The 13900-nt window shown below is 37.8% G+C and overlaps 1 protein-coding gene across 32 annotated transcripts in view; it reads left to right on the top strand.

Annotated features, from left to right (window-relative positions):
* MYBPC1 (myosin binding protein C1) overlaps nt 1-13900 on the top strand; it is a 94013-nt gene that overhangs the window by 22740 nt on the left and 57373 nt on the right. For 9 of the 32 annotated variants that reach the window (XM_005664202.4, XM_013998021.3, XM_003126676.6 and 6 more), the window contains exons 4-8: nt 1227-1295; nt 2122-2163; nt 10359-10397; nt 11085-11120; nt 12746-12856. In XM_005664202.4, the coding sequence (XP_005664259.2) occupies nt 1227-1295; nt 2122-2163; nt 10359-10397; nt 11085-11120; nt 12746-12856 (297 nt within the window). The remainder of the gene's footprint in view (nt 1-1226; nt 1296-2121; nt 2164-10358; nt 10398-11084; nt 11121-12745; nt 12857-13900) is intronic. The other 23 variants (XM_084957391.1, XM_013998020.3, XM_021092690.2 and 20 more) reach the window with 4 other exon arrangements.

Genomic DNA, 13900 nt, shown 5'->3' with positions numbered 1-13900 from the left:
AGATCTCTGTTCATCAATCAAAAAAAAAAAAAAAGATTCCTGGTTGAAACAATTCTTTTCTTACACATGCAAGTCCAATATCACTTGCAGGTATGTAAGCGAATATGGTTCTAAACAGAGAGATATGAAAACCAAAGGGTCGTAACTGATAAAATCTGATGTTACTGCTCTTGTGTAGTATTTGTCACCATTCAACTCAACTGAGAAGATTAATGTGTGTGCCAAAATATTTTCTTTGAAACTGCTGTACAATTGCAGATTTTATACCCTCGCTCCTCACTGTGATATTATCTAGAAGTCCAAACCATTGGAACCATTACAGGGGTCAAACTTTCTTAAAAAGGCTGTTGCTGATTGGGGTCTAAAGTGAAGTGACCCACATTTTATACTCTAACTCCATACCACTGTGTGACAACAGGGTCCCAGCTAAGCTATTTTAACAAAATCGGTATTGCATGTTTTATGTTCACTTTTCCCCAGCATGATCAGATTTCTTAACGATTTTTATTAAGTTTAATATGACTCTATGTTATAATCCCCAAATTCACAATTCATATATCGCATAATAAATGAGTATGTAGCATCATTTATGATCTATCCTGCTGTCATTAATTTCTTCTCTCCCCTCTTTACCCTATTTTCATCCCACAATAAAATGCCTTCTTTAAGATACTTTTAAAAATGTGAAGAGAGGAGTTCCCGTTGTGGTGCAGTGGTTAACGAATCCGACTAGGAACCATGAGGTTGTGGGTTCGGTCCCTGCCCTTGCTCAGTGGGTTAATGATCCGGCGTTGCCGTGAGCTGTGGTGTAGGTTGCAGACTCGGCTCGGATCCCACATTGCTGTGGCTCTGGCGTAGGCTGGTGGCTACGGCTCCGATTCGACCCCTAGCCTGGGAACCTCCATACGCCGCGGGAGCGGCCCAAGAAATAGCAAAAAGACAAAAAAAAAAAAAAAAATGTGGAAAGAAAAACAAAATGGAGTTCCTGTTGTGGTGTAGCAGAAACGAATCCGACTAGGAACCATGAGGTTGCCGGTTCAACCTCTGGCCTCGCTCAGTGGGTCAAGGATCTGGCATTGCTGCGGCTATGGTGTAGGACAGCCTCTGTAGCTCTGCTTAGACCCCTAGCCTGGGAACCTCCATATGCTGCGAGTGTGGCCCTAAAAAGGACAAAAGACAAAAACAAAAAAAACAAACAAAAAAATGTGCTTGTACTTTTCCCACAGAACCAAGTAAAGAGAAGGAGGCCGGGACTACACCAGCAAAAGGGGAGGCTGGAACTACACCAGCAAAAGGTGAGTTGGAGGGAGGGCAACAGAGGGAATTCAGCAGAGTTAGAAGCAGAAGGAGCTCAGGGACGACAGCCATGGAGGCCCCATAGAATTTATTCGATGAGTTAACTGAGATTCAGATCTCTGTTCATCAATCAAAAAAAAAAAAAAAAAAAAAAAGATTCCTGGTTGAAACAATTCTTTTCTTACACATGCAAGTCCAATATCACTTGCAGGTATGTAAGCGAATATGGTTCTAAACAGAGAGATATGAAAACCAAAGGGTCGTAACTGATAAAATCTGATGTTACTGCTCTTGTGTAGTATTTGTCACCATTCAACTCAACTGAGAAGATTAATGTGTGTGCCAAAATATTTTCTTTGAAACTGCTGTACAATTGCAGATTTTATACCCTCGCTCCTCACTGTGATATTATCTAGAAGTCCAAACCATTGGAACCATTACAGGGGTCAAACTTTCTTAAAAAGGCTGTTGCTGATTGGGGTCTAAAGTGAAGTGACCCACATTTTATACTCTAACTCCACACCACTGTGTGACAACAGGGTCCCAGCTAAGCTATTTTAACAAAATCGGTATTGCATGTTTTATGTTCACTTTTCCCCAGCATGATCAGATTTCTTAATGATTTTTATTAAGTTTAATATGATTCTATGTTATAATCCCCAAATTCACAATTCATATATCGCATAATAAATGAGTATGTAGCATCATTTATGATCTATCCTGCTGTCATTAATTTCTTCTCTCCCCTCTTTACCCTATTTTCATCCCACAATAAAATGCCTTCTTTAAGCTACTTTTAAAAATGTGCTTGTACTTTCCACACAGAACCAAGTAAAGAGAAGAAGCCTGGAACTGCACCAGCACAAGGTGAGTTGGAGGGAGGGAGAGGGAGGTACTTCAGCAGAGTTAGAAGCAGAAGGAGCTCAGGGATGACAGCCGTGGCGGCCCCACAGATTTTCTCTGCATTATCTTTCATCAGTGTGGTTTAAAGTTCTTCCTTTGCATCTTATCTGCACAATCCTTTCAGCATAATGACGAAGTGCTTTGATCCGTTTTCATTACACACATTTTTAAAAGAAAAGCAACCATGATTTAAAAAAAGATCACGAGCACTTGCTGACGTGCCAGCAGATTAACTGGTAGTTTCCAAGTTTCCATGTGCATGTGAAAGAAAAGAGGTGTCTGGTCGTCTTGGGTTTACACCAATTTGGAAAATTATCTTGATTAGCCAAATTTTAAAAAAATGGAAAGTTTTCACATAACTGTGTAAACTGTTTCAGGTTTCACTAGTTATTTGAAAACTAGCATCTCATTTTGTAACACTGTGTGATCATGCAGATTTGTATAGTGATTTATATAGAGGGACAATACCACATTAAGTGGACATTATGTTCCTCCTTATTGAATTGGAAACTTATTCCTATAATATTATTCTATTTTCACTTTATATAGAGATAGTCCAACTTTAGAAAGTGAATAATCTTTATTATATACTGCTGTGGATCCATGAAATCCTAATTCCTTTCTCTCCCCATGGGGAAAGTCGTCATTACTCACCATTTGTCTTAAGTCAAGGAGCATTAGTCTTCTATAGAAGAAAGTTTTCACAAAGGTAGACGTGACAGTTTTGCTTTGTATGTTTGTACCATCCTTTAAAAAGTTCATCTTTTACTTGTGCAATGTATAAGAGAGTTTAGATTCTGGAATAACCCATTATTTCCTGACTATAATAAGACTTATTTTTCTTGATACCACTCAAAAGCATGTCAAGTATCTTTTTGTTCTTACCATGTCGTACATCATTAAATCATTCCTATGATATTATTTCCGCCCCACATGTTAGTAAAATACTTCTCTTTTTATTTCTTTCAGTATATTGAACCATTTTTCTTCAGTTAACTTGAACTTACAGCTCTTATATATGAACACATAAGGTAGTACACTCACTTTGTCCTTGACCTTCAGTGGCTCCCATGGATAGTAAACATGAATGCTGATCCTGGGCACAGGAGCCAAAATCTGAAGGTTATTTGCTTGTGGAATGCAGACAGCACAAACTCCTAGAACTCCTTCCATGAGATGGGTTCAAGGAGGTTTGGACATCCTGGCTGAAGTCATTGTAACACTAGACAGGGATGATGGCATACACCTCTGTTTCCAAATTTGGAAAGGTGCTTAGACCAGGTGTATGGCTCAACCAACAGAATAGATGATGTAATCCCAGGAGGCAAGCTGTCAAAATTTAAACAAAGCCTGTGCCTGACCCTTAATCAGAAAAGTCACATTATATTTGTATACTTAAAGGAGAAAATGCCTTTCTGTAAGTTAAAATCACCCAGGCAACCCACCAACCAGTCTACCGTCCACAAAATCTCTTTTCTTTGTGCAGAATACAATATAATGAAAAAGCAAGGCCAAATGACCAAGAAGGGCATCCTGAGATTAGTAGAACTTTTATTCTGACATTTGCAGAAGTCAAGTCCTGTGCAGTCACATGCCCAGGTACATAAACTGCCATGTATGTATTTGTTCTACATGCCTAGGGAGCAGATCAGTCTAGGATAGAAAGTGACATCCCTAAATAAGGAAGGCAGAAGTTATTTTAAAATACACAGTCATTTTCAACAATTACTTACTTTCATCAAGGACAGGAAAATTTCAAAGAAAATACTTGTGTGAAAAGTGGACACAGTAGTCATTGCTATATGTATAGCCTTGGCTGAAGTGTGAACAAGATTGACAGGTGCAGCAGATTTTTCCTCCAGTTTATACTAGAATCCCTGTCCTTTATCCTCCCCCCATCCTCAGTCCATCTAATTGTTTTTGTAACCATTCAGTTCAAGTGTCACTCTTTTGTGTATTTTTCCCCTGACCGTCCTAACTCCCTTTCACTTCCCCTTCTTCCTCTTGATTTCTCTTGTACTGTTTGCCTCTGTCATTAAATCACTCTTTTCTCCACTGAATCACATATTAGTGGTTCACCCCTTTTCCTAACAGGTTGTAAACTTTGTGATGGCCAGGCATCATGTCTTAACACATCTTTGGGCCCCTCAGCTCTTTTCTTCCAGCATCTGGCAGAGAGCCTCCTATGGCAGTCTCTTAATAAACACCCGCAGAACGAATGAACAATTGAATTTCCCTGCTGGCTTAGCTGTCCATCTTGCAGAGTGGTAATCTAGATAGATGTTTTTAAATTTTTTAATTAGAATATAGTTGATTTATAGCGTTGTGCCAATTTCTGCTGAACATCAAAGTGACCCAGTCATATATATAACACACACACACACACACACACACACACACACACACACACACTCCCTTTCTTATATTATCTTTCCATCGTGGTCTATCCCAAGACACTGGACATTGCTCCCTGTGATACATAGTAGGATCTCATTGCTTTCTAGATAGATTTTTACTTCCAGTTGCTGGGCAGGAGGATGAATCTCCTATGCATACTTTTAGTCAATAAGTTTTGAAATGGACACCAGTGCCGTGTATTATGTGTGTGCATCCTTAGGACAGATGGATAATATAAAAACAGTTCACTTAAAGCTATTGAAAATAGTCATGCCTGCATACAGAGCATTTTTAGGACTTTAGTTAGTGCCCTAATTAGTTGAGGTATATTCAAATAATAGTTCTAAGACTCTCATTATTAAGAACATCATTCATAGCAATGCAATCTTAATATCTTTTGCAGGTTACCAGAATCATTTTGCAACAGCCTAGAAATGCTCAGAAAAAATTTTTTGTATCTGCAGAATGTTGCTTGTTTCTTATATTAACCCTTAAAAAAAATTTTATTGGACTATAGCTGACTCACAATGTTGTTTTAGTTTCAGGTGTAGAGCAAAAGTGAATCAGTTATACATATATCCATTCTTTTTCAGATTCTTTTCCCATATAATTTTTTACAGCATATTGAGTAGATATCCCTGTGCTATACATGATATTAATCTTATAAGCAGTGTTTGTGGTTAGATTTGCCAACTTTTTACATTCATTGAGAGTCTCTGATAAACAGCTGATTTCTCAGGAAGGGGTTTATTATTTGTTTGTTTGCTTGTTTGCGTCCATCCATGTATCCTGTTCTTTGATGCCGCTCACTGTGTCTTAGAATTGAGGCACTAGGGATGACAGTAAAGAAATGGGTTTAACCAAACAACATCAGAATTTAGATATGCAAATCCCTTTCAGGGTGATCATCCTGGGAGGTAATGTCCTTGTAAAAAAAAAAAAATGCTGCATAGTTTATAATTCTTCCAGAATAACTACAGGTAACAAATCAACGGGAAGGGAAGTACAGATATTTTCCATATTCTCAGTGAGACCAAAGATCGGCCTTCTAGTCTCACATTCATTTATTAGTCTCAAGGATTCACTGAATGTTGAGTATGTACCAGGTTCTGGTCTGGGCACTGGGTCCTGCACTCCTAGAGCTGACTTTAGTGACTTAGGGAGCTTTAGAGAGCAGAACCACCACCAGTACCTTATCATTGTGTAGTCTGTTGTTTGTTTGTTTGTTCGTTTGTTTTGTTTTGTTTTTGTAAGCTCGGTTGAGATAGTGACTGCCTCTTTCTTTCTTCCAGAAAAATAACTGCCTTTGGTAATTGCTACTATGGAAGTAAAAACTTTCTTTTCCCAGGCATGGTCATTATCATTACCACAAACTATCACGGATGAACCTTGTGCATATTAATGATCTCGTAACTTGAAATGAAGAGTCTTTCTTTTGGCATGAATGTGGTTGTCAGGTGAGGAAGTGAGTCAGCAGAAGTTCCAGCAAATTTCTCCTAAGTAATATGATTTTTTTAAATTAAAAGAATGACTAATTTTTTTTTCTTCATTTAGGTCCCTTTACAACGGCCATAACATTATCTTGGTACTTCTTATATCATGCTAAAACATTTTCATGTCATTTTATCTTTAGGTATCAGATAGTCAACCATCTACAAAAATGTCTCTGTACTTTAGTAGTCTAACTGCATGATTTCTTTGTAATAAATTTTATTAAAAGTTAATATCACATCTCAATTTTAAAACACAACCATTATAATATGCAACATTGATTTTATAGACGGGGGAGTAGAAACGCATTAAATAAACCTTTATTTATGGTAAGATGAATCCTGATTTCAGAAGAATCAATGCATAAGACATGTCTCCTCATTCAGAAAATAAGACAAATTCATCAGTGCCTCAAAACATGATGCGTTAATGTTAGAAGTTGGTCTTTATTGCCTTCCATATGTGGTGATTGTTGTTGCTGTTGTTATTTTAGTAACGTATGCCAACATTTACCACAACTGATTACCCTCCTTTAGGAATTCCTAAATTCGTCTAAATCAAACAAGGTATTGTATCTGTATTTAACTGAGGTTTGCTGACAGGACATTTTAATTTTATATGCTTTTATTCTAAAATCTCCACAATTGTCCCAACTAAGGATAATTTTAAGAATTAATTTCAGAAGACAGTTTAAATCAACCATAGGTAAACATTATTTTGTACTCAAGACAGCCTGGAGAATTTTAAGAATGGATATATTCTACCATATCTGGAGTTTTCTCCCTCACATTCCAGATTTCATTCATGTGGACCCCCTCCCCCCAAATTCCAGTCTTGTAATATGAGACCAAGACCAAGTTCTTTCTCCACTTTCCAGGCATTCGTCTCTGGGAACTTCAGTGCTGAAAGAATTATTTTTATGACTTTACAAATGCTATTTTCCCATGACTTAAAGACACCTAAATTCCTACTTTGATTAATTCCCCTCCTACGTAGCTAGGGAAGACAGCTCTGTGGCTTTCAGTCTGTGGTGTCATGTAGGCTGTATTCTAAAGTGCCAAAAGCGAATGTTTAAATTGCGGTCACTTTTAAGTATAAAACAATGTAACTTACATACTGTATTTTTTGTTTTGTTTGAGAATGTTCCTCGAATGATGCCATGGCTTTATATATGTGGTGATGGATTAGGCACAACCAGAAGGATTTGGATACTCAGTTTCCCTTCTAGCAGTAGAACCTGTTTTTCCCTGGTGAATAAGAATGATTAAATCTTTCATTCTCATCCAACTCAACCAAATTCAACCACACAAATTTTCAAGAATTTCAGGTCAGAACCCAACATCCTAACTACGTTTCCCAATCTAAAGGGATGACAAGACCAAAGCTACTTTTAAAAGAAGGGAAACAGTAAATATTGTCCCTTATCAACTGTATTTTCTAACACTTCAGTAAATTCGAAGACATATGTACAATAATGCATATATTGCCCATTGAGAAGTAATGGCTGTTTGGAGGTAATGTCGGATTGTCTAGAGTAATATGTATATAATTTGCTTTTTAGGGCCTCACTCACGGCATACAGAGGTTCCCAGGCTAGGGGTCAAGTCAGAGCTGTAGCCTCTGGGCCACGCTACAGCCACAGCAACCAGGGATCTGAGCCGTGTCTGCAACCTACACCACAGCTCATGGCAATGCTGGATCCTTAACCCACTGAGCGAGACCGGGGATCAAACCGCAACCTCATGGTTACTGGTCAGATTTGTTTCTGCTGTGCTACGATGGGAACTCCTAGAGTATTATATTTATGATACTTTGAAGCACTGTCTTAGTACATGGTGACTTCGTAGTCTAAAATAGTTGTGCGTATCCCACAAAGTGTCTTGAAACTTAGCGAATTTTTAAACTACTCACCCGCTGAATTTTTGCTTAAAAATTGCTCCTATTTTCATTTTAGTTTTGTGAAAATATATGAATAGTCTTTCCAATCATTTCACATAAACAATTAACTCAAAGATTTGTCAGGCACTGTGGGTAAGTGACCACCAAACGTGTAAAATGAAGCATTCATTTGACTCAAAATTGTTCTAGTTTCTAGATTATGTACACTAAAGGCAGCTCCTTTCTAGGATTGATTTGGGTTTTAAAACTTCATTTCCAAGAATTTTTATGGAACTTTAGATCAAGATTCTTTATATTTTAGTGAATAAAAGCCGTTGCATAGGATAAAGGATACAGTCCTACATGCTGAGTTAAATGTGTGGCAAATAATATAGAAAAAATGCAAGGAAAAGCCTTTGCATAGGATAAAGGATACAGTCCTACATGCCGAGTTAAATGTGTGGCAAATAATATAGAAAAAATGCAAGGTATTTTATTTTTGGTTATGTAAACTTTTAATTATATAGCCATCTCCTGAAATACAGAATTTCCCTGAGAGCTCAGAAATACCTATACTTCCCCAAAATGCATGATTTTTTGAAAGTTAGTGGATACTCCAGGAGGAAAGGATTCAAATGTGAACTACGTTCGGGAAATGGTAATACCTATCATTTCTGATCTCCACCCTAAGTGCCAACACTGAGCATACCGAAGGTTCTGAGATACCCTACAGTAAACACACACAAATAATACAGTAAAACAGAAGCACTTAACTTTATTTAGCCTAACCTTTTTTTTAATCCTATTGAAATATATTTGATTGACAATGTTGTGTTAGTTTCAGGGGTACAGCAAAGTGGTTCGATTATACATATAAATACATATACATTCTTTTTAGATTCTTTTCCATTATAGGTTATTAGAAGATCCTGAGTATAGATCCCTGTGCTATTGTCAAGAATTTTTTTTTTATTAAAGTGTAGTTGATTTGCAATGTTGTGCCAATTTCTGCTGCTCAGCCAAGAGATCCAGGCATTGGAATTTTTTTAAAGCACTTTGAAAAAAATTTTTCTTGGAGTACTGTTGACTTATAATGTTGTGTTAGTTTCAGGTGTGCATCAGAGTGAACCAGTTATACATATATCCATTTTTTTTCAAATTCTTTTCCCATACAGTTAGTACAGAATATTGAGTAGATTTCCCTGAAAGCACTTTTGAATTAACAGTCATGTGTGTTTGTTTCCTGTATCCTATTTTATGTGGTCACTAAAATTTGCATTTTGAAACCCACAATTATTCTAGTATTTTAAGTGCAATGGTTATTATTATTTACACTAACACTAGTCTTCATGCTTTTTGAGAAAGAAGCAGAGGTTCAGATAATACCAATTACCTATTTAAGCATCTAAAATGTAAAGACACTTTGAAATTCACACATTTTAGAAAAGTGGAATATTCAGTGTCTTTGCACAAAAACTGCAAGGCATATTTTGAATTTTACAGATGTTTACAGGTAAGCATTTTTCAAATTATACAGCTTTGCCCAATGCCAATATAACTTTGGGAGAAAAAAAAGATAAAATTCCTACAATAATTATTGGTTGACTTAATAAGTATGACAAACTGATTTAATGTTGACTTTTTTTTTTTTGTCTTTTGTCTTTTTTTAGGGCCACACCCGCAGCATATGGAGGTTCCCAGGCTACAGGTCGAATTGGAGCTGCAGCTGCTGACCTACATCACAGCCACAGCAACGGGGGATCCAAGGAACGTGTGTGACCCACACCACAGCCCACGGCAATGCCAGATCATCAACCCACTGAGCAAGGCCAGGGATCAAACTCCCATAGATGCTAGTCTGGTTCGTTAACCACTGAGCCATGATGGGAACTCCTAATGTTGACTTTTGTGTCCTAAATATAGAAGGGGAATTAATGATGAGGTTTTCTGAGGGGTATTGAGTTCTCAAATAGTACAAAAACATATATGCTTTTATGCCTGTGTCCAAATGAATGTGGTACACGAGCTAGGCTGTCCTTGACTTTAGCTACAAAGTACGAACTTGCATACCACCTCCACCGCTTATTTCATCAAGGTTAGATTTTTAGCATTGATTTTTTTTTTTCCCAATCTCATAAAATGTTTGCATAGAGTACCATTTTTAAAGCTACTTTCAATGGGATTACCCAACTCTCTCATCCTTTTATTTATTTTTCTCTTTTGCCTGGAATGCTCAAGTATAATTTTTCAGCTGCCACATCTTCTAAGGTTTATGCATCACTTGAAAGTGTTGTGTGTAGTTTCTCTTCTTCTTTTCCAGATTTCTCTTTTCTCAGGATGCTGGGGATGAAGTCCTTTTCTCCTTGATTTTTCATTCCTCTTTCTTATTTCAGATGAAGAGGAAGCCTCCCCGCCTAGTGCCCTGCCTCCAGGTTAGGATGATTCCAACCCCTCCCCTACTTTGTACTTTATTATTAATTGATGGTGAAGATAACAAAATGGTAGGAGCATCTTGATGAGACAGTGCTCAGAGCAAGAGCCAGGTCTTGCAGGTGCCTGAGAGAGAAAATGTTGACTTTAATGGCAATGTTTTTTAACACGAGAAGCTTCTTAAAAATTTTTATTATAGTTGATATACAATATTCTGTCAATTTCTGCTGTACAGCAAAGTGACCCAGTCATATACTCATTTTCTCATATCATCTTCTATCATGTTCTGTCACAAGTGATTGGATACAGTTCCCCAGGCTATGCAGCAGGACCTCATGAGAAACTTTTTCAAAAGAGGCTCTTTGGGTGAAATCAGTAAGAGTAGTAACTCTTGGGTATAAATTTGGGAAGCAAAAATATTTGTCTTTTACTTACAGCTCTATACTCTTTTCTCCTGTTCCTTAGATATTTGGATTCATTTATTTTATTATTGTCTTTTTAAGTAAGACACATTCTTTTCATGGATGCTTTCATAGTTGAAGCTCTACGGATTTTCCATCCAAGCCAGCTTCTAGATTTTTTTCTCCCCATCATCAAAAGAGACAGGATTAGGGGGATCTGAGAAGGTTGACGTCAACACTTCATTTTCTCCCTCCCCATTGTATCATCCAATCACGCTTTCCTTTCAGGTTTGAGTAGTCGGGCCCTGGAAAGAAAAGATTCAGGTGAGCACACGCCTGAAGCAAGGCGTCCAACCCCATCCTAATACAGTCACCACTAATGAGCTCATTTCTTAAAGCTGTATTTGATTCTAATCTTGGTTTTATTCAGTTTGTAGCTTTCATAGCAATCTTTCATTACATTCATCTGACTAGAAAACTAATGTATTGAGAATTAATTTTGCATGATACACACATACACACACACACACACAAATTCAGGAATCTAGTCATGTATACCACAGGTTGGTTTGTTTTATTATCATTATATTTTTAACATTTGGCAAATACACAGAGATTAAGAGACTTAAATTTGCCATTCTCAGGATGTATTGACATTAGCTAATAATTCATATTTTATAGACATGTTCATACATTTGAAAGGACACCTCCAAATGCATCCCACGATTCTGTGAGGTTATGTATTCATTCAACAAATTTGTGTTGAGGGCCTGCTATGATCCTGCTACAGACCAGGCATTTTTGCAGACACTTGTAGATATAGAAATAAAAAAAATCCCTGTCCTCACATTCAAAACATTAATGGCCACTATTCACTATTACTAAAAATACTGCAAATACACACTACCTAAAATTTTAACATCCACTTGGGTATTTTTTTTTATTGTGTAATCATGGGATTACATTGCTTAACTTCATTGTGAAGATGATGGTCTTCTATGGATAGAAATACTAAGTATGATTGAACATGGGAACTAAAATAACTAAATCTACACTTTCTTCTTTTTAAGAAACATTAACAGGTAGAGCATTGGCAACCCATGCATTTTTTTTCCAGTTATTAAGTGGCTGAAATTGAACTTCTCTTTATTCAGCTCTGGGAGACAGTTTTCTCTCCTACCCTTCTCATTGGCATTGGCTGCTGATTAATACCACCTATGCACCTGGAGTGCAAACTAGAAAATGCAAAAAAACTTCATTTCCAGCTTGTCTGTCTTCATGGGAGAGACTCAAGTGTTTCTTCTTCCTTCTGTTTTTCTAGTTTTTTGTTTTCCTTCTTTTCAGGATGCTACTAGATTGAAATGTGTGTCTGCAGGTCATGGTCTATTACTTAATCGTCAAGCTATGACCACATCTATTCAACCCTAGTAGAATTATCTAATCATATAATAGTGAGGAATCTAGAAATATGAGGCCAGGCTTGACTGTCCTCTCTCTCCTACTTGACCAGGAAACTGACCTATCCCTTTAGTCTTTTCCAACTCTGTTGTTGCATAGACATGGCCTTACAGCCAGGCGCCTGAAAAAAATACTGTGAGTACTGCTCATAGCCTTCCTGCCATTATGTATCAGTTAGGGGACAGGCCGATTGGGAAACAAAGGATACTTGGCTGCCAGGAAAGAGTAACAACGTTCCTGAAAAGTTCTGCTATTTCTAGGAGTTAGAAAGCATTCCTTGATCCCATCGTGGAAGAGATATCCCTGTCAAATGGAACCTCTCCCTCTACTGATGGCCATAGGGGAGGTGGAAGGAAAGAGTGATGTTATATTTATCCAGGTTTATTAGACAAAGAGAAGCATCAGCGCTGATGAGAACAACAAACCCAGGTAAGTCTGCCTAAGAAGAGCCTGGCCCTGAAATGACGATTTTCCTCCCTTCTGCTCATTAGAATGGTCTGTTGGCGAACCACCTGCAGGGGAGGAACAGGACAAGCAGAATGCCAACTCTCAGCTGTCCACCCTGTTCGTGGAGAAGCCTCAAAGTGGAGAGGTGAAAGTTGGTGAGTGCCAAGCAGTAAATCTTGTTTGGTTTTTTTTTAAATAAAGATGAGGCGTTCCCCTTGTGGTTCAGTGGGTTAAGAATCACGCTAGTATCCAGGAGGATGCAGGCTTGATCCCTGGCCTCACTCACTGGGTTAAGGATCCCATGTTGCCACAGCTGTGGTGTAGGTCATAGATGTGGCTTGGATCCAGTGTTGCCATGGCTGTGGCGTAGACCTCAGCTGCAGCTCCAATTTGATTCCTGGCCTGAGGAATGCCATATGCCGCAGATCCAGCCCTAAAAAGAAAAAGAAAATGAAGATGAAATTCATATAACATAAGATTAATCATTTAAAAGTGAATGATCAGTAGCCATTAGTACACTCAACATTGCACAACCAAGTTTCAAAATATTTTCATCACCCCAGACAGAAACCCTGTATCCCATTAGGCAGTTATCCCTTATTCTCCCTCCCCCAACCCCTGGCAACCACTAATCTGCTTTGTCTCTATGAATTTCCCTATGCTAGATATTTAATATAAATGGAATCACACAATGTATGATTTTTGTGTCTGGCTTCTTTCACTTAGCATGTTTTCAAGGTCTATCCATGTTATGGCAAGAATCAGTACTTCATTCTTTTTCATGGCTAAATAATATTCTGTTGTATGTAGTAAATTCTGCCTTTTCTAATCTGAAAAAAGTGAGTGACAGTTATCCTTTCAGTAGCATGTAGCACACAGTACTTGAGTACTTGGACCCTGGGGCCAGGGTGGGTTCAAACCAGTTTCCTCATCTGTAAAATAGGGCTAATACTACCTGTGAAGTACTTTGAACAGTGCCTGGCATATCTTAAAGCTCTGAGCCAGTGCTTTCTGTCATTACCACACACCTCATTCTGTAAGATGATTATAAATCTGCACACACTGGATCATAATATGTAGTTTCTCAGAGGAAGCTGGTCAGACAGATGGCTCAACTTTGGAGATATTATTTCCAAAAGTATTGATTACACACCTCCTGTTGAACACTGAGCACAATATGTGCGCACTCAGAATTTATA

This window comes from Sus scrofa, chromosome 5, assembly GCF_054392235.1.
Source record: "Sus scrofa isolate SSC_HxYL_T2T_F1_AM1 chromosome 5, Sscrofa_HxYL_maternal_Yorkshire_Landrace_v2.0, whole genome shotgun sequence".
In the NCBI taxonomy this organism is placed as follows: Eukaryota; Metazoa; Chordata; class Mammalia; order Artiodactyla; family Suidae; genus Sus; species Sus scrofa.
Note: the sequence above shows the minus strand (reverse complement) of the source record. Positions and strands in the feature narration are given on the sequence as shown.